Raw genomic sequence first — 21605 nt, 5'->3', positions numbered from 1 at the left:
AAGGCAAAGCTAAGCCAAAGGCCAGTAAATGGAAAGGACAATAGATAATTCCAATAAAAACTTGGGTTGCTCAACTCAAAAAAGGTAGTCACTGATGCTGGGCTGGAAAAGGCTGCAGTATTGACACAAAGGGGCGGCACGGTGGCACAGTGGTTAGCACCGCTGCCTCACAGCGCCAGGGACCCAGGTTCAATTCCTGGCTTGGATCACTGTCTGTGTGGAGTTTGCACATTCTCCCCATGTCTGTGTGGGTTTCCTCCGGGTGCTCCGGTTTCCTCCCACACTCCAAAGACGTGCAGGTTAGGTGGATTGGCCGTGCTAAATTCTCCCTCAGTGTCACCCGAACAGGAGTGGGGCGACTAGGGGATTTTCACAGTAACTTCATTGCAGTGTTAGCCTATTTGTGACACTAATGAAATAAACTTAAACTAAACTGAAGTGGGCCCAGGAAAGGGGGTGAAATGAGCCCTGTAAAGGGGGAGAGGGGTGGAAGGATCAGGAAAGAAACAGGAATTGAGATTCAGAGGCAGCGAAAACATTGTGAACCAAAGCTGTGGAAGCGTTTGAAATGGATGTGGCATGATGGGTATGTCCAACTTAGCACAGGAGGGGGCTAAAGCAACAAAGTCTTGGCTAGCTGGATTTCTTTTTAAGTCGAGGAGGGCTGGCGCAGACACAATGGGTTGAATGGCCTCACGTGTTGTCAATTTCTATGATTCTACCATTCAAAGGGCATTCACGAAGTTGTCTCTTGAAGATTTGGATTTCAGCAATGGAGTGGCACCATGAGTGGCAGTTGATGGAGAAGAGGGGGAACGTAAGGTCAAGGGGCATGGCAGGGCATAGAGCAATGGCTGTTGCCCCATGGTTGTCATGGGTTACCAGTCGGAAGATGGATGACAGGTGGACATTAGTGTTCACAATGTCGTCAAGCACACGGGGAGGTGATGGCCTAGTGGTATTATCGCTAGATTATTAATCCAGAAACTCAGCTAATGTTCTGGGGACCCAGGTTCGAATCCCGCCATGGCAGATGGTGGAATTTGAATTCAATTTTTAAAAATCTGGAATTAAGAATCTACCATGAAACCATTGTCGGAAAAACCCATCTGGTTCACTAATGTCCTTTAGGGAAGGAAATCTGCCGTCCTTACCCGGTCTGGCCTACATGTGACTCCAGAGCCACAGCAATGTGGTTGACTCTCAACTGCCCTCCAAGGGCAACGAGGGATGGGCAATAAATGCTGGCCAAAAAAAACTTGCAGAGAAGTTAGAACTAGCTCTGACGAAGGGTCATCCAGACTCGAAACGTTGGCTCTATTCTGACTCCACAGATGCTGTCAGACCTGCTGAGATTTTCTGTTTTTGTTTGTTGCTGAGGTTAGAACGAGGCCGGTTCTTTGATAAGATGGAGGAGTTTTTCTTTAATTGGAGGGTGCTGGTTTTGAAAAGGGCTAGTCAGAGGATGCGGAGAGACTGCTGCGGGATCACGGGGCCAAGAAGGTGGATAGTAGGGAGCTAGTTTGGAAGATTGGAAAACGAGTTTGAGAGAATCATTATTGGGCCTCATGAAGGAGTCGAGTTTGATGTGGACACTCAGAATAAAGGGGCACAAATTTAAGACTGAGATGGAAAGGAATTTCTTCTCCCAGAGGGGGTGGTGAATCTTTGCTGTAGGGGCAGAGTCATTGTGTATAATTAAGGCTGAGATAGATAGATGGGCAAGTGTACCATCTACAAGATGCACAGCAGCAACTCACCAAGGCTCCGATGGCAGCACCTTCCAAACCCATGACCTCTACCATCTAGAAGGACAAGGGCAGCAGATACATGGGAACACCACCACCTGCAAGTTCCCCTCTAAGTCACTCACCATCCTGACTTGGAAATATATCGCCGTTCCTTCACTGTCGCTGGGTCAAAATCCTGGAACTCCCTCCCTAACAGCACTGTGGGTGTACCTACACCACATGGACTGACTGATGTCCAATAACAATCCTGGAACTCCCTCCCTAACAGCACTGTGGGTGTACCTGCACCACATGGACTGACTGATGTCCAATAACAATCCTGGAACTCCCTCCCTAACAGCACTGTGGGTGTACCTACACTACATGGACTGACTGATATCCACGAACAATCCTGGAACTCCCTCCCTAACAGCACTGTGGGTGTACCTACACCACATGGGCTGACTGATGTCCAATAACAATCCTGGAACTCCCTCCCTAACAGCACTGTGGGTGTACCTGCACCACATGGACTGACTGATGCCCAATAACAATCCTGGAACTCCCTCCCTAACAGCACTGTGGATGTACCTACACCACATGGACTGACTGATGCCCAATAACAATCCTAGAACTCTCTCCCTAACAGCACTGTGGGTGTACCTACACCACATGAACTGACTGATGTCCAATAACAATCCTGGAGCTCCCTCCCTAACAGCACTGTGGGTGTACCTACACCACATTTACTAACTGATGTCCAATAACAATCCTGGAACTCCCTCCCTAACAGCACTGTGGGTGTACCTACACCACATGGACTGACTGACGTCCAATAACAATCCTGGAACTCCCTCCCTAACAGCACTGTGGGTGTACCTACACCACATTTACTAACTGATGTCCAATAACAATCCTGGAACTCCCTCCCTAACAGCACTGTGGGTGTACCTACACCACAGGGACTGCACTGGGTTCAAGATGGCGTCTCACCACCACCTTCTCAAGGGGCAATTAGGGATGGGCAATAAATACTGACCTAGCCAGCGAAGTTCTCATCCCGTGAATGAATAAAAAAGTGAATTTGTCCAGGAGAAGTGGAAATTGAGAGGGATATTTCACATTTAAAAATCCTTCACTTCAGTGTTGCAAAAGAGAAAGATATTGGGGAGAAAAGCAGATCCTAAATTTGATGGAAACAAGATGATAGACATCATAATAAACTTGTTCAGCTGGTGGAATATATAGAAGGACCCTGAGGCAAAGGGAGCTTGAGAAATGATATTGCAGGGTTCAGCTCAGAGTAGATGAGTGCTGGAGGATGACTAATATAATATCCAACATCAGAAAGGAAGATAAAACAAACTCAGGTCTTTACAGACCCGTTAGCTTAGCGTCAGCAGTCTGGAACAACTTGCAATCTTTAATTAAGAATAAAATTACAAAATATAACGATGCGGAGACAATAATTAGAAGCAGCGAGGATGGATTTCTCTCAGGAGGGTCAAGCTCAACAAACCCGACAGATTCTTTGAGGAGGTGGCGGATGGAGCGACACAGAGGTTAGCACTGCTGCCTCACTGCGCCAGGGACCCAGGTTCGATTCCCGGCTTGGGTCACTGTGCGGAGTCTGCACGTTCTCCCCGTGGGTTTCCTCCGGGTGCTCCGGTTTCCTCCCACAGTCCGAAAGACGTGCTGGTTAGGGTGCATTGGCCGTGCTAAATTCCCCCTCAGTGTACCTGAACAGGAGTGTGGCGACTAGGGGATTTTCACAGTAACTTCAGTGCAGTGTTAATGTAAACCTACTTGTGACACTAGAATCCTATGGGCGGCACAGTGGTTAGCACTGCTGCCTCACAGCGCCAGGGACCCGGGTTTGATTCCCAGCTTGGGTCACTGTCTGTGTGGAGTCTGCATGTTCTCCCCGTGTCTGCGTGGGTTTCCTCCGGTTTCCTCCCACAAATCCAAAAGACGTGCTGGTTAGGGTGCATTGGCCGTGCTAAATTCTCCCTCAGTGTACCCGATTAGGCGCCGGGGTGTGGCGACTAGGAGATTTTCACAGTAACTTCATTGCAGTGTTAATGTAAGCCTACTTGTGACTAATACATAAACTATAAAAACTTTGTGTGGCGCACGTGAGAAAGTCTTCAACAGGGTACAGGAGACAACCTCCCTACGGAAATAGGGAGGCAGTTAGCAATTTGGATTCACGAACTGGATAGAAGGGTCAAAACAGACTTAAGGGCAGTTCTTCAGATTGGTTGGACATTGGGGCAGCCATCAGCTGAGGCGAGGGGCGGGGGGGGGGGGGGTGGTGGTGGGGGGGGGGGGGGGGGCGGTGGTGGTGGGGGGGTGGTGGGGTGGGGGGGTGGTGGGGGGGGTGGTGGGGGTGGGAATGATGTCCGGGAGAGGGTGTGGTGATTTGCGGGGGTGGGGAGCCTCCTGACGAGAATAGGCTCCGCCCACTCCCCCTACTGGCAAGAATCACAATTGGGGTCATTTCTTTCCTCGAAGTGCCATAAGATAGCGTCAGGGGGCTCGCCCGAAAAAGTGGGCACAACACTCTCCCTTTTTCACGCTCATTCGGCACTTGCAATCTTTTTGGTGAGTTCTCCCCCAAGGGATTTAGAAGCGAGAGTTATAACACGAGGCTATGGAATTCACCATCTGAAATAATAATTGAGGCAAAAACCAGGTCAATATTTCAGTCGGTTAACTCGGGAATGAGGACAGCCTAGGTCGATGGGATTAGGACCATTCCTTGTATGGAGGTTCGCACCAATGCAACTGGTTAATCTGAACCAAAGGGGAAAATACTGGAAAATCTCAGCAGGTCTGGCAGCATCTGTAAGGAGAGAAAAGAGCTGACGTTTCGAGTCCAGATGACCCTTTGTCAAAGCTCAAAGGCAGAGAAAGTGGGAGATATTTATACTGCAGGGGGAGGGGATGAAAGATGAGTCATAGCCAGGGGAAAGGCTGCTAATGGCCGTCCATAGAGAGAATAGAAGGTGTGAATGGCCAAACGGCAGAGAAGCTGAAATCAGAGGGTAAACTGTGACAGATGAAGATGTTGGGGGGAGGGGGGAGATGGGTGGGAGAGAGGTAAAATTGAGAAAAAGGGGGAATAAAATGGGGGAAAGAGTGGGGGGGGGGGGGGAAGAAAAGTAAAGAAAGCCAATAAAGAAATAAAAGGTGGAGAACAGTTAAAAATTAAATACGATGGAATGGAAACAAAGGGGTGGAGGTGGGGTGGAGCGATTCATCTGAAGTTGTTGAATTCGATGTTGAAACTGGAAGGCTGTAAAGTGCCGGAAGATGAGATGTTGTTCCTCCAGTTTGCGTTGAGCTTCACTGGAACATTGCGACATCGATGGTAGTCATCATAGATCATCATCATCATAGAAACCCTACAGTGCAGAAGGAGGCCATTCGGCCCATCGGGTCTGCACCGACCACTATCCCACCCAGGCCCTATCCCCACATATTTTACCTGCTAATCCCTCTAACCTACACATCCCAGGACTCTAAGGGGCAATTTTTTAACCTGGCCAATCAACCTAACCCGCACATCTTTGGACTGTGGGAGGAAACCGGAGCACCCGGAGGAAACCCACGCAGACACGAGGAGAATGTGCAAACTCCACACAGACAGTGACCCGAGCCGGGAATCGAACCCAGGACCCTGGAGCTGTGAAGCAGCAGTGCTAACCACTGTGCTACCGTCATGATGTGGAGATGCCGGCGTTGGACTGGGGTAAACACCGTAAGGAGTCTAACAACACCAGGTTAAAGTCCAACAGGTTTATTTGGTAGCAAACGCCACGAGCTTTCGGAGCACTGCTCCTTCGTCAGATGGAGTGGAAATCAGATTTCCACTCCATCTGACAAAGGAGCAGCGCTCCGAAAGTGTTGTTAGACTCCTTACATTGCGACAGGTCAAGGACAGACATGCGGGCATGGGAGCAGGATCATGTGTTAAAACGGCAAGCAACAGCATCAGCACCTCTTAGCCTTTCCCCTTGAGTTTGAGGCTATGATTCATCTTTCATTCCTTCCCCCTGCAGTATAAATATCTCCCACTTTCTCTGCCTTTTAGCTTTGACAAAGGGTCATCTGGACTCGAAACGTCAGCTCTTTCCTCTCCTTCTCGATGCTGCCAGACCTGCTGAGATTTTCCAAAATTTTCTGTCTTTATTTCAGATTCCAGCACCCGCAGTAATTTAGAACATAGAACATAGAACAGTACAGCACAGAACAGGCCCTTCGGCCCACGATGTTGTGCCGAGCTTTATCTGAAACCAAGATCAAGCTATCCCACTCCCTATCATCCTGGAGTGCTCCATGTGCCTATCCAATAACCGCTTAAATGTTCCTAAAGTGTCTGACTCCACTATCACTGCAGGCAGTCCATTCCACACCCCAACCACTCTCTGCGTAAAGAACCTACCTCTGATATCCTTCCTGTATCTCCCACCACGAACCCTATAGTTATGCCCCCTTGTAATAGCTCCATCCACCCGAGGAAATAGTCTTTGGACGTTCACTCTATCTATCCCCTTCATCATTTTATAAACCTCTATTAAGTCTCCCCTCAGCCTCCTCCGCTCCAGAGAGAACAGCCCTAGCTCCCTCAACCTTTCCTCATAAGACCTACCCTCCAAACCAGGCAGCATCCTGGTAAATCTCCTCTGCACTCTTTCCAGCGCTTCCACATCCTTCTTATAGTGAGGTGACCAGAACTGCACACAATATTCCAAATGTGGTCTCACCAAGGTCCTGTACAGTTGCAGCATAACCCCACGGCTCTTAAACTCCAACCCCCTGTTAATAAAAGCTAACACACTATATGCCTTCTTCACAGCTCTATCCACTTGAGTGGCAACCTTTAGAGATCTGTGGATTTGCTTTTGATGTGGAGATGCCGGCGTTGGACTGGGGTAAACACAGTAAGAAGTTTAACAACACCAGGTTAAAGTCCAACAGGTTTATTTGGTAGCAAAAGCCACACAAGCTTTCGGAGCTGCAAGCCCCTTCTTCAGGTGAGTGGGAATTCTGTTCACAAACAGAGCATATAAAGACACAAACTCAATTTACATGAATAATGCGAATACTTACAACTAATCCAGTCTTTAAGAAACAAAACAATGTGAGTGGAGAGAGCATCAAGACAGGCTAAAAAGATGTGTATTGTCTCCAGACAAGACAGCCAGTGAAACTCTGTGGGAGTTACAAATAGTGTGACATGAACCCAATATCCCGGTTGAGGCCGTCCTCGTGTGTGCGGAACTTGGCTATCAGTTTCTGCTCAGCGACTCTGCGCCGTCGTGTGTCGCGAAGGCCGCCTTGGAGAACGCTTACCCGAATATCAGAGGTTCACGGGCATTCGGCCTCTGATATTCGGGTAAGCGTTCTCCAAGGCAGCCTTCGTGACACACGACGGCGCAGAGTCGCTGAGCAGAAACTGATAGCCAAGTTCCGCACACACGAGGACGGCCTCAACCGGGATATTGGGTTCATGTCACACTATTTGTAACTCCCACAGAGTTTCACTGGCTGTCTTGTCTGGAGACAATACACATCTTTTTAGCCTGTCTTGATGCTCTCTCCACTCACGTTGTTTTGTTTCTTAAAGACTGGATTAGTTGTAAGTATTCGCATTCCAACCATTATTCATGTAAATTGAGTTTGTGTCTTTATATGCTCTGTTTGTGAACAGAATTCCCACTCACCTGAAGAAGGGGCTTGCAGCTCCGAAAGCTTGTGTGGCTTTTGCTACCAAATAAACCTGTTGGACTTTAACCTGGTGTTGTTAAACTTCTTACTGGATTTGCTTTTGTCCAGTGGCTTACGAATGTCGTAACTTCTACACAATACTTTCGCGAGATAAAATTAGTGAGGGTGCGAGGGACAGTCTCGTTAGTGAACAGAACCCAAGGTAATTAGTTGAGGTTGAAAAGTGAAAATGAAAGATGGTTGTACATCTCAGCGAAGATGTTTACGTGGAGATTGTGAAATTGGAGACACGTGGCAGGACCTCAGAGACAGATCCAAGTGCCAAGGATGAGAAGTCACTTGGAGCAAAGGCGGAGCGAGGGGAGTGGGGAACATATTTCTGAGGGGCCGGAGTCTGTATTTGTGAGAAAAGTCACAGATCGCAAGTGAGACACTTTAGCTGGTCAAACCTGGTGCAGTGGAAATGATGCAAGCAGGGACAGAGTGGAACGTAGCAAAAATTGCGGATGACACGAAAATAGGTGGGAAAGCAGGCAGTGAAGAGGACATGATGGCTTTACAGATGGATATAGATAGGCTAGGAGAATGGGCCAAAATTTGGCAGATGGAGTTTAATGTGGATAAGTGTGAGGTTATCCATTTTCATAGAATCCTACAGTGCAGGAGGCTATTCGGCCCATCGGGTCTGCACCGAACTCAATCCCACCATAACCCCATGCATTTACCCTAGCTAGTCCCCCTGACACTAAGGGACAATTTAGCATGGCCAATCCCCCTAACCTGCACATCTTTGGACACTAAGTAGCAATTTAGCATGGCCAATCCACTTAACTCGCACATCTTTGGACACTAAGGGGCAATTTAGCATGGCCAATCAACCTAACCTGCACATCTTTGGACACTAAGGGGCAATTTAGCATGGCCAATCAACCTAACCTGCACATCTTTGGACACTAAGGGACAATTTAGCATGGCCAATCCACCTAACCTGCACATCTTTGGACACTAAGGGGCAATTTAGCATGGCCAATCAACCTAACCTGCACATCTTTGGACACTAAGGGGCAATTTAGCATGGCCAATCCACCGAACCTGCACATCTTTGGACACTAAGGGGCAATTTAGCATGGCCAATCCCCCTAACCTGCACATCTTTGGACACTAAGTAGCAATTTAGCATGGCCAATCCACTTAACTCGCACATCTTTGGACACTAAGGGGCAATTTAGCATGGCCAATCAACCTAACCTGCACATCTTTGGACACTAAGGGGCAATTTAGCATGGCCAATCCACCTAACCTGCACATCTTTGGACACTAAGGGGCAATTTAGCATGGCCAATCCACTTAACCCACACATCTTTGGACACTAAGGGGCAATTTAGCATGGCCAATCCACCGAACCTACACATCTTTGGAGTGTGGGAGGAAACCGGAGCACTCGGAGGAAACCCACGCAGAGATGGGGAGGACGTGCAAACTCCGCACAGACAGTGACTTGAGGCTGGGAATCGAACCCGGGTCCAAGGCGCTGTGAGGAGGCAGTGCTAACCACTGTGCCTCACAGCAATTTTGACCGAAAGAAGAGAAAGGCAACTTATTACCCAAATGGAAAGCAGATTCAAAATGCGTACGGGGCAGAGGGATCTGGGTGTCCTTGTTCATGAATCTCAGAAAGTCGGTATGCAGGTGCAGCATGTAATAAAATAGCAAATGGGATGTTGGCATTTATTGCGAAGGGACTGGAGTATAAAAGTAGAGAAGTGTTGTTGCAATTGTACAGGGTGTTGGTGAGGCCACATCTGGAGTATTGTGTCCAGTTGTGGTCCCCTTATCTGAGGAAGGATGTGGGTGGGATTGGAGGCCGTTCAGAGGAGGTTCACCAGATTGATTCCGGGGATGAAAGGGTTGACGTATGAGGAGAGATTAAACAGTTTGGGTTTGTACTCGCTGGAGTTTAGAAGGACGAGAGGGGATCTGATCGAGGGATATGGGATTGATGAAGTAAATGTGGACCAAATGTTTCCTCTTGTGGGGCAATCTCGAACACGAGGTCACGGGTATAGGTCGAGAGGCGGTAGATTTAAAACTGAGATGAGGAGGAACTACTTCTCGCAGAGGGGGGTGAATTTGTGGAACTCGCTGCCCCATAGCCCGGTGGAGTCTGAATCATTAACTGGTTTCAGGAAGGAGATGGATATATTTCCAGTAGAAAAAGCGATAAGGGGATATGGGGAACAGGTGGGGAGGTGGAGTTGAGAACAGGGAGAGATCAGCCATGATCTGATTGGATGGGTGGCACGTTGAGCACTGCTGCCTCACAACACCAGAGACCTGAATTCAATTCCCGCCTTGGTGACTGTTTGTGTGGGGTTTGCACGTTCTCCCCGTGTCTGCGTGGGTTTCTTCCCACAGTCCAAAGATGTGCGGGTTAGGTGGATTGGCCATGGTAAATTGCCCCTTAGTGTCCAAAGATGTGTAGGTTAAGGGGATTAGTGGGGTAAATTTGTGGCGTTATAGAGGTAAGGCCTGGGTACGGTGCTCTGTCAGAGAATCAGTGCAAACTTGATGGGCCAAATGGCCTCCTCCTGTATGATTCTATGACTGCAACAGTAGGTATTTATATCCAGAGAGTTTTTGTTAACGGTGTAGTGATTACTAAATGGTCCTAAAACATTCGGTCAGAAAGTCCCCAGATGGACAGAAAATGGGAGATCACTAGTAAATGGCACTTGGATGACAAGGCGAAGATTCTGACTTCACCATCAGTGTAATTGTGATTCTGGGAGTGAAGCTGTTTTGGAAGCAGTAAGTCTACCAAACGAGTAAGCAATACAGGGTAACAGGGGTATTTTACTATCAATCAAGAGTGAGCTCCAAACATTTCTGCTAAGTGACACTGTCAGAGAGACACAGAGGTATACATCACAGAATGAAGGCCCTTCGGCCCATTGCGACACTGCACCCCAATACATGTGTCAATTATAAATCATAGAATCACAGAATCTCTACAGTGCAGAAGGAGGCCATTTCATCGAAATCATAGAAACCCTACAGTACAGAAAGAGGCCATTCGGCCCATCGAGTCTGCACCAACCACAATCCCACCCAGGCCCTACCCCCATATCTCTACATATTTTACCCGCTAATCCCTCTAATCTACGCATCCCAGGACACTAAGGGGCAATTTTAGCATGGCCAATCAACCTAACCCGCACATCTTTGGACTGTGGGAGGAAACCGGAGCACCCGGAGGAAACCCACGCCGACGCGAGGAGAATGTGCAAACTCCACACAGACAGTGACCCAAGCCGGGAATCGAACCCAGGTCACTGGAGCTGTGAAGCAGCAGTGCTAACCACTGTGCTACCGTGCCACCCTGGCCATTTGGCCCATCGAGTCTGCACCGACCACAATCTCAACCAGCTCCTATCCCCATAACTCTACTTATTAACCCGACTAACCTGACATTAAGGGACAATTTAGCATGGCCAATCCACCTAACCTACACATCTTTGGACACTAAAGGGCAATTTAGCATGGCTAATCCACCAAACCCGCACATCTTTGGACACTAAGGGGTAATTTAGCATGGCCAATCAACCTAACCTGCACATCTTTGGACACGAAAGGGGAATTTAGCATGGCTAATCCACCAAACCCGCACATCTTTGGACACTAAGGGGTAATTTAGCATGGCCAATCAACCTAACCTGCACATCTTTGGACACTAAAGGGCAATTTAGCATGGCTAATCCACCAAACCCTCACATCTTTGGACACTAAGGGGTAATTTAGCATGGCCAATCAACCTAACCCGCACATCTTTGGACACTAAAGGGCAATTTAGCATGGCTAATCCACCAAACCCGCACATCTTTGGACACTAAGGGACAATTTAGCATGGCCAATCCACCTAACCTACACATCTTTGGACACTAAGAGACAATTTAGCGTGGCTAATCCACCTAACCCGCACATCTTTGGAGCGTGGGAGGAAACTGGAGCACCCGGAGGAAACCCACACAGACACGGGGAGAACGTGCAAACTCCATACAGACAGTGTCCCGAGCCCGGAATCGAACCCAGGTCCCTGCTGCTGTGAGGCAGCAGTGCTAACCACTGCGCCGCCCCTCAAATCAAATCAGTCAAGAACAGCCACCTAACTATTCTAATTCCATTTTCCAGCACTTGTATGCCTTGACATCGAAGTGCTGAATTGGTCTGCCAAAAGAAATAGCATCACAAGTGTACATCTAAGTAGTTCTTCAATGTTCTGAGGGTTCCCGTCTCCACCACCCTTTCAGGAAATGAGTCCCAGACTCCCACCACCCTCTGGGTGAAAAGGTTTTTCCTCAAATCCCCTCTACATCTCCTGCCCCTTAGCTTAAATCTCTGCCCCCGGTCATTGATCCCTCCACCAAGCGGAAAAGTTTATTCCTGTCTATTCTATCCATTTCCCTCTTCTCCACCTCAATCATGTCCTCCCTCAGTCTCCAAGGAAATCAATCCCAGTCTACCCAATCTCTCTTCATGACCAAAACTCTCCAGCCCAGGAAACATCCTGCCATCCACGCTGCCATCTTACCAAATCCAGCGTTGTTTTCTCCAGAATATTCACCAGCTTTTCGACCTTGGTGTTTGCAGTGAAGATGAAGTCGTCATCAACCCAGAGCAGATATTTTGTCGTGACTTGGGAAATAGCCAAGTTCCGCCCGGCAAACCAGCCCTGCCGAGATCAGAAATCCAGTTAGTTCTCAACAAACTCATTCCATGTGGAAACATAGAAACTAGAAGCAGGAGGAGGCCATTCGGCCCTTCGATCCTGCTCCGCCATTCATTTTGATCATGGCTGATCATCGAATCCTGATCCCGCCTTCTCTCCATATGCTTCGATCCCTTTAGCCCCAAGAGCGATATCTAATTTCTTCCTGAAATCACACAACATTTTGGCCTCAACTACTTTCTGTGGGAGTGAATTCCACACATTCACCACCCTCTGGGTGAAGAAATTTCTCCTCACCTCAGTCCTAAAAGGTTTACCCCTTATCCTCAAACTATGACCCCTAGTTCTGGATTCCCCCACCATCGGGAACATTCTTTCTGAATCTACCCTGTCTAATCCTGTTAGAATTTTATAAGTTTACCCCTTATCCTCAAACTATGACCCCTAGTTCTGGATTCCCCCACCATCGGGAACATTCTTTCTGAATCTACCCTGTCTAATCCTGTTGGAATTTTATAAGTTTATCCCTTATCCTCAAACTATAGAACATAGAACATAGAAAGCCACAGCACAAACAGGCCCTTCGGCCCACAAGTTGCGCTGATCATATCTCTACCTCTAGGCCTATCTATAGCCCTCAATCCCATTAAATCCCATGTACTCATCCAGAAGTCTCTTAAAAGACCCCAACGAGTTTGCCTCCACCACCACCGACGTCAGCCGATTCCACTCACCCACCACCCTCTGAGTGAAAAACTTACCCTATGACCCCTAGTTCTGGATTCCTCCACCATCGGGAACATTCTTTCTGAATCTACCCTGTCTAATCCTGGTGGAATTTTATAAGTTTCTCTGAGATCCCCTCTCACTCTTCTAAACTCCAGCGAATATAATCCTAACCGACTTAGTCTCTCCTCATATGACAGACCTGCCATCCCAGGAATCAGCCTGGGAAACCTTCACTGCACTCCCTCTATAGCAAGGACATCTCATTGCCTTCCCTCTATAAAATGCCCACCTTTGTAAAAAGGTTTGTTCTCCATTTCTCCCTCTGAGACTTATTTTGAATTGGTTTATATTTGATAACAGAAAGCTTGTGCGGTGGGAGTCGAAGGTTGTATTTTGGTTACCAGTAAGGAATGGATGGCACATCATTGTTATGGGGGTCAGTATGGTGAATTTGATGGCTTGTCAAGCCTCACTCCGGTTGACTTGAACTTTATCGATGCATTTTTCTTTTATTCCTTTGTGGGACATGGGTGTCGCTGGCTGGCCCAGCATTTATTGCCCATCCCTAGTCGCCCTTGAACGGAGTGGCTCTCTCGGCCATTTCAGAGGGCAGCTGAGAGTCAACCACATTGCTGTGTCTCCTCAGAGGGATGTCAGCGGGATTAACAGGATAAATATGTGGGGTTACGGGGACAAGGCCTGGGTGGAATGGTCATCGGTGCTGGCTTGATGGGCTGAATGGGCTCCTGCACTATAGTGATTCGCTGATCCATATTGCTACGGCTCTGCAATCACTCGGATTGGCACAGTGGTTAGCACTGCTGCCTCACAGCGCCAGGGACCCGGGTTCGATTCCCGGCTTGGGTCACTGTTTATGCGCCGTCTGCACATTCTCCCCGTGTCCGCGTGGGTTTCCTCCGGGTGCTCCGATTTCCTCCCACATTCTGAAAGACGTGCTGGTTAGGTGCATTGGCCGTGCAAAATTCTCCCTCAGTGTACCCGAACAGGCGCCGGAGTGTGTTTTTCACAGTAACTTCATTGCAGTGTTAACGTAAGCCGAATTGTGACACTAACAACTAAATTAAATTAAACTAAACATGTAGGCCAGACTGGGTAAGGACAGCAGATTTCCTTCCTTGAAGAACATTAATGAACCAGATGGGTTTATGCAACAATTAACAATGGTTTCAGGGTCATTAGTCGATTCTTAATTTCAGATTTAAAAAAAAATTATATTTAAATTCCACCACCTGCCATGGTGGGATTCGAACCCGGGTCCCCAGAACATTAGCTGAGTTTCTGGATGAATAGTCTAGTGATAATACCACTAGCCCATCGCCTCCCCTTAATTTTTCTTTTAAGTTTATTTATTAGTGTCACAAGTAAGCTTACATCAACACCGCAACAGAATCCCTACAGTACAGGAGGCCATTCAGCCCATCGAGTCTGTACCGACCACTATCCCACCCAGGCCTCATTCCCGTAACCCCACATATTTACACAACCAAGGCTCAATTTAGCACGGCCAATCAACCTAACCCGCACATCTTTGGAGTGTGGGAGGAAACCGGAGCACCCGGAGGAAACCCACGCAGACACGGGGAGAGTGTGCAAACTCCACACAGACAGTGACCTGAGGCCGTAATTGAACCCGGGCCCCTGGCGCTGTGAGGCAGCGGTGCTAACCACTGTGCCACCGGTGATTTTAAAAGAAGGAAGGAAGCAGGGGCGAGAATTCCAGAGGTGAGGAGCTGGACAGCTGAAGACATGGCCACCAATGGCGGTTCAATGAGATGATGTGGAGATGCCGGCGTTGGACTGGGGTAAACACAATAAGAAGTCTAACAACACCAGGTTAAAGTCCAACAGGTTTTGCTGCCAAATAAACCTGTCGGACTTTAACCTGGTGTTGTTAGACTTCTTACTGGGTTCAATGAAAACCAGGGAATGTGCTGGGGGCCAGAATTGGAGGAACTCTGTGGTAGTAAAACAGTTCATCACTTCACAGGTTCAGAGATTGAATTCAACTCTCACTCGGATTGGGATGGGAGGACCAGATTCCATCCGAGCATCGAGATGATGTATTTAACCCGTCCATTTACAGATAGCATGCATTTCCGATATGAGAGAAATGACAAACATCAGAATGTACTTAATTGGCTATAAAGCACTTTGGAGGTGTTTGGTAAAAAGCGCTATATAAATGCAAGTCTTTATGCCTGTTCACTGAGGTTTCGCACTCTGCGATCACCAGCAAGACTTGTCCGTTGCAAGGATGTTACCAGGACTAGAAGGTTTGAATTATAAGGGGAGGCAATGGCCTAGTGGTATTATCGCTAGAATATTAATCTCTCGTGTTCTGGGGGACCTGAGTTCAAATCCCGCAACGGCAGATGGTGGAATTGGAATTCAATAAAAAATATCTGGAATTAAGAATCTACTGATGACCATGAAACCATTGTTGGAAAAACCCATCTGGTTCACTAATGTCATTTAGGGAAGGAAATCTGCCGTCCTTACCCGGTCTGGCCTACATGTGACTCCAGAGCCACAGCAATGTGGTTGACTCTCAACTGAAATTGGAAGTATTGTTCTCCACTGCAGCATCCAACACTTCAGGGGAGGCGATAGCGTAGTGGTATTATCGCTAGACTATTAGTCAAAATACTCAGTTCATGTTCTGAGGACCCGGGTTCGAATCCCGCCACGGCAGATGGTGGAATTTGAATTCAATAAAAAAAATCTGGAATTAAGAATCTACTGATTACCATGAAACCATTGTCGGAAAAACCCATCTGGTTCACTAATGCACTTGAGGGAAGGCAATTTTTTCACAGAGAGGGTGGTGTGTGTATGGAATGAGGAGGTGGTACAGGTGGGTACAATGACAACATTTAACAGGTATTTGGACAGGCATGGGAAGAGGGATATGGGCCAAATGCAGGAAAACGGGACGAGTTGGTCGGAATTCTCCGGCCGTTGACTCTGCCGGGATCCTCCAGTCCCGCCGGCAGCGCACCCCCGCCCGTGGGGGTGAGGGTCAGGGGGAATTCCCATTGACAGCGGCGGGACTGGAGAATCCCGCCACGAGCACAGAGCAGGCCACATCCCGCCATCGGGAAACACACAGGCTGGGTGGCTGGTGAATCTGGCTCGGAAACCTGGCCGGCATGGACGAGTTGGGCCGAAGGGCCTGTTTCCGTGCTGTATATCTCTATGACTCTTTGACCGACTTGGAGAGCCAAAACACAACAGGAAATACTGGACTGTCCTCCTCTCTTTGCATAATTCTTTGAGAGATTGTGCAAGACTGGAACAGGGTAAAACTGAAGCAAATTGATAAAACTCTGGAGATAGGAATGTTATATATTTGTGGCATTCCTCCCAGGATAAAATTAAGCAGCACCATGAGAAACGAGTGATCAGATTATTTCGATTTTAATTAACCTCCGGTCGATTAATACGCATCATGGGTTTGTTAGCAAAGCGGAAGCCCGTGGGATGAAAAGGGCAGCAGCATCGAAAGGCAAAGGGATGGAAAACAGAGCACTGCAGGGACTGGCTGTTTTTCACACTGGAGGGAGGTATACATTACTCTTCAATCCTCAGACCACTGCTGTTTCTGATATAAATTAATAACTCCAACTTGGGGTACAGAACACAATTCTGAATTTTCCATGCAACCAGAAAGTTCCTAGAATCCCTACAGTGCAGAAAGAGGCCATTCAGCCCATCGAGCCTGCACCGACAACAATCCCACCCAGGCCCTACTCCCCATAACCCCACATATTAATCCTGACACTGAGGGGAAATTTAGCATGGCCAATCCACCCAACCTGCATATCTTTGGACACAAAGGGGCAATTTAGCATGGCTAATCCACCCAACCTGCATATCTTTGGACACTAAGGGGCAATTTAGCATGGCCAATCCACCTAACCAGCACACCTTTGGACACTGAGGGGCAACTTAGCATGGCCAATCCACCTAACCTGCACATCTTTGGACACTAAGGGGCAATTTAGCATGGCTAATCCACCCAACCTGCATATCTTTGGACACAAAGGGGCAATTTAGCATGGCCAATCCATCTAAGCTACACATCTTTGGACACTAAAGGGCAATTTAGCATGGCCAATCCACCTAACCTACACATCTTTGGACACTAAGGGACAATTTAGCATGGCCAATCCACCTAACCTGCACATCTTTGGACACCTAAGGGACAATTTAGCATGGCCAATCCACCTAACCTACTCATCTTTGGACACAAAGGGACAATTTAGCATGGCCAATCCATCTAACCTACACATCGTTGGACACCTAAGGGACAATTTAGCATGGTCAATCCACCTAACCTACTCATCTTTGGACACAAAGGGACAATTTAGCATGGCCAATCCATCTAACCTACACATCTTTGGACACTAAGGGACAATTTACCATGGCTAATCCACCCAACGTGCATATCTTTGGACACAAAGGGGCAATTTAGCATGGCCAATCCATCTAAGCTACACATCTTTGGACACTAAGGGGCAATTTAGCATGGCCAATCCATCTAACCTACACATCTTTGCACACTAAGGGGCAATTTAGCATGGCCAATCCATCTAACCTACATATCGTTGGACACCTAGGGGGCAATTTAGCATGGCCAATCCACATAACCTACACAGCTTTGGAGTGTGGGAGGAAACCCACGCAGACACAAGGGAGAATGTATAAACTCCACACAGCCAGTGACCCAAGGCTGGAATTGAACCCGGGTCCCTGGTGCTGCGAGGCAGCAGTGCTAACCACTGTGCTACCGTGCCGCCCAAGATCTAAGATCTTGGGCTTTAGAAATAGAAGCATAGAGTACAAAAATAAGGAAGTTACGCTAAACCTACATTTAAAAAGAACATCCCATCCTGGTGCCAATTGAAGGCCTGTAAGTGGGCAATAATGGGCTGCATCCCGCTACGGGTGGCATTAACCCAACTATGGGCAAGGCTGCTTGCCATACGGAGAGCATGGCAACGAAACCAGGGCAGGATTGCTCATGGACTCTCGGGCAAGGGGGTCCCTTGCCCAAAGACACTCAGTATGTGATCGAGGAACCTGCCAATCCCACCACCCCACCCAAACCCCGCAACATCCCTCCTGCTATCAATCACCTCTTCTGAGCCTGGGTTGGGTGTAGTACTGGCAGCAGCCACCGCTTTCCCAGTGGCGCTGCCATTCAATAGAGATGCCAGCCTCTGATTGGCCAGTACACTTCTGGAGTCTTCGATCCTGGGGCAATTCCCACCACTGCCCAGTTAAAGGGGACTTAGTCTGGTGGGCCTTCCCTGAAAGAGGAAGTCTCTCGCCAGCTCTCCAACTGGCACGCGGGGCACCCATAGTTACAAGTTGCCACCCGCTGTATCCAGTTATGGGCACCACAGTTTGGCAAGGTCGTCAACGGTTTGGAGAGGGAACAGGGAGATTTACTAGAAAGGTTCTAGGGATGAGCGATTACAATTCTGTGGCAAAACTGGGTTTGTTCTCCAGAAGGTTAGGAGATTTGATAGAAGTGCGCTAATGCGTGAAGAAGTACGACGGGGCAGAATCGATTTCCAAAGGCTGAAGGGTCAATAGCCAGGAGACGCAGGTTTACAGCATGGAAACAGGCCCTTCGGCCCAACCTGTCCATGCTGCCCAATTTTTACCACTAAGCTAGTCCCAATTCCTTAGTGGTAAAAACTGGAAGGTGATTAGTAATACAGCCAAAAGCATCACCAGGACAAACAATGCAACAAGTCGTTTAACACTGGACTGCACAGCCTGGAAACAAGATCCGAGAGGACAGCACAGTGGTTAGCACTGCTGCATCATAGCGCCAGGGACCCAGGTTCAATTCCTGGCTTGGGTCACTGTCTGTGTGGAGTCTGCACGTTCTCCCCATGTCTGCGTGGGTTTCCTCCAGGTGCTCAGGTTTCCTCCCACAGTCCGAAAGATGTGCAGATGAAGTGGATCGTTAAATTGCAAAATTGCCCCTTCGTGTCCAAAGATGTGTAGATCAGGTAGATTGGCCAAGCTAAATTACCCCTTAGTGTCCAAAGATGTATAGGTTAGATGGATTGGGAATTTTAAATTGCCCCTTAGTGTCCAAAGATGTGCAGGTTAGGTGGATTGGCCATGCTAAATTGCCCCTTAGTGTCCAAAGATGTGTAGGTTAGGTGGATTGGCCATGCTAAATTGCCCCTTAGTGTCCAAAGATGTGTAGGTTAGGTGGATTGGCCATGCTAAATTGCCCCTTAGTGTCCAAAGATGTGTAGGTTAGGTGGATTGGCCATGCTAAATTGCCCCTTAGTGTCCAAAGATGTGTAGGTTAGGTGGATTGGCCATGCTAAATTGCCCCTTAGTGTCCAAAGATGTGTAGGTTAGGTGGATTGGCCATGCTAAATTGCCCCTTAGTGTCCAAAGACGTGCTGATTAGGTGCATTGTCTATGCTAAATTCTCCCTCAGTGTATCCGAAGAGGCGCCGGAGTGTGGCGACTATGGGATTTTCACAACAACTTCATTGCAGTGTTAATGTAAGCCGACTTGTGACACGAATAAATAAACTTTAAATTTAAAAAGAAAGGGAATCGGACAACTACTTGCAAGGAAAAATTAATTGACAGGATGTAGGGGGGAGAAAAAGCGAGGGAATGGGATTAACTGTATTTGTCTTTGACGGAACCAGTGCACACCTGATGGGCTGAATGGCCTCCTTGGACACAATACTCTGCTGTAATTCTAGGCAGGTACCAATTTTGGGCACTTCCCCTCACAGGAATGCCTCAAAGTCACATTCCAACTTAACAGTTAAATACCTCCGTTTAGGAAAACAATGTGTAGGCGTCCCACCAATAAATGTACTGGTGATAATTGTACCTTATCTTGAGAAAGGGAGTATATTTTGACATGGGGGCCTGTACAGAAAGCCATTTATCCTGTCACTCCTAATTTTTTTTTCAATTTATTTCTCAATTAATGAAAATTAAATCTCTATAAACAGGGTCAGATGCATAATCTCGGAAAGAATGACGTTATTTCTGAATGAGTCACATTGAAAAAATTCACAGATCTGTTTGCATGAAACAGTAATACCCGGTTCCGGCATAGTTGCAGAATCCAGTGGCGACATGGTGGAACAGTGGTTAGCACTGCTGCCCTCCCAGTAAGAAGTCTCACAACACCAGGTTTAAGTCCAACAGGTTTATTTGGCAGCACAAGCCACTCCCTTTCGGAGCGCTGCCCCTTCATCAGGTGAGTGGGAGTTGTGTTCACAAACAGGGCGTATAAAGACACAAACTCAATGTACAGAATAATGCTCGGAATGTAAATTGTAAATTGAGTTTGTGTCTTTATACGCCCTGTTTGTGAACACAACTCCCACTCACCTGATGAAGGGGCAGCGCTCCAAAAGCTAGTGGCTTGTGCTACCAAATAAACCTGTTGGATTTTAACGTGGTGTTGTGAGACTTCTTACTGTGTTTACTCCAGTCCAACGCCGGCCTCTCCACATCATGGCCCTCACAGCGCCAGGGGCCCAGGTTCGATCCCCGGCTTGGGTCACTGTCAGTGTGGGAGTCTGCACATTCTCCTGGTGTCTGCGTGGGTTTCCTCCGGGTGCTCCAGTTTCCTCCCACAGTCCAAAGGATGTGCTGGTTAGGTGAATTGGCCATTCTCCCTCAGTGTACCTGAAGAGGAGTGTGGCGACTCGGGGATTTTCACAGTAACTTCATTGCAGTATTAATGTAAGCCTACTTGTGACACTAATAAATAAATAGACTTTAAAACAATGCAGCTCACTGGTGTGTTTCCAGATGGATATACTCAGAACTGCCACTTTGTGGTTCTTCCAAACGTTAGTTTTGAATTTTGAGTAGGAGTACATTATCTAGATTTGGGCCAGGCGTGGATTGTAATTCTGATGAAACTGTGACACTCCTCCCCACAGTAAGAGTTTTAACAACACCAGGTTAAAGTCCAACAGGTTTATTTGGTAGCAAAGGCCACACACTCCTCCCCACCACAGGGAAAAGAGTGCAAACTCTATTGAATGGTTTCCTTATAATTTTAATAATATGCTTCCTTCATAAACTGTTTTTCCCACTTCATCTTTTTTTACTGTAGAATCATACAGTGCAGAAGGCGACCATTCGGCACAACGAGCCGGCACTAACTCACTGGACGAATATCTTAGTAAGAAGTCTCACAACACCAGGTTAAAGTCCAACAGGTTTATTTGGTAGCAAATACCATAAGCTTTCGGAGCGCTGCTCCTTCATCAGATGGAGTGAAAATCTGTTCTCCAACATTCACTCCATCTGACGAAGGGGCAGCGCTCCGAAAGCTTATGGTATTTGCTACCAAATAAACCTGTTGGACTTTAACCTGGTGTTGTGAGACTTCTTACTGTGCTTACCCCAGTCCAACGCCGGCATCTCCACATCACGAATATCTTACCCAGGGCCTCTCCTCCACCCTATCCCCGTAACCTCACGCATTTACCTTGGCCAATCCCCCTAACCTACACATCTTTAGACACTAAGGGGCAATTTAGCATGGCCAATCCCCCTAACCCACACATCTTTAGACACTAAGGGGCAATTTAGCATGGCCAATCCACCTAACCTACACATCTTTAGACACTAAGGGGCAATTTAGCATG

General features: G+C 47.7%; 1 protein-coding gene across 3 annotated transcripts in view; it reads right to left on the bottom strand.

Annotated features, from left to right (window-relative positions):
• LOC144481890 (beta-1,4 N-acetylgalactosaminyltransferase 1-like) overlaps positions 1–21605 on the bottom strand; it is a 100554-nt gene that overhangs the window by 4835 nt on the left and 74114 nt on the right. For all 3 annotated transcript variants that reach the window (XM_078201051.1, XM_078201050.1, XM_078201052.1), the window contains one exon: positions 12052–12192. In XM_078201051.1, coding sequence (XP_078057177.1) covers positions 12052–12192 — 141 coding nt within the window. The remainder of the gene's footprint in view (positions 1–12051; positions 12193–21605) is intronic.

Source organism: Mustelus asterias, chromosome X (assembly GCF_964213995.1).
Source record: "Mustelus asterias chromosome X, sMusAst1.hap1.1, whole genome shotgun sequence".
NCBI classification, from domain to species: Eukaryota; Metazoa; Chordata; class Chondrichthyes; order Carcharhiniformes; family Triakidae; genus Mustelus; species Mustelus asterias.
This window is presented reverse-complemented; position numbering and strand designations above follow the sequence as displayed.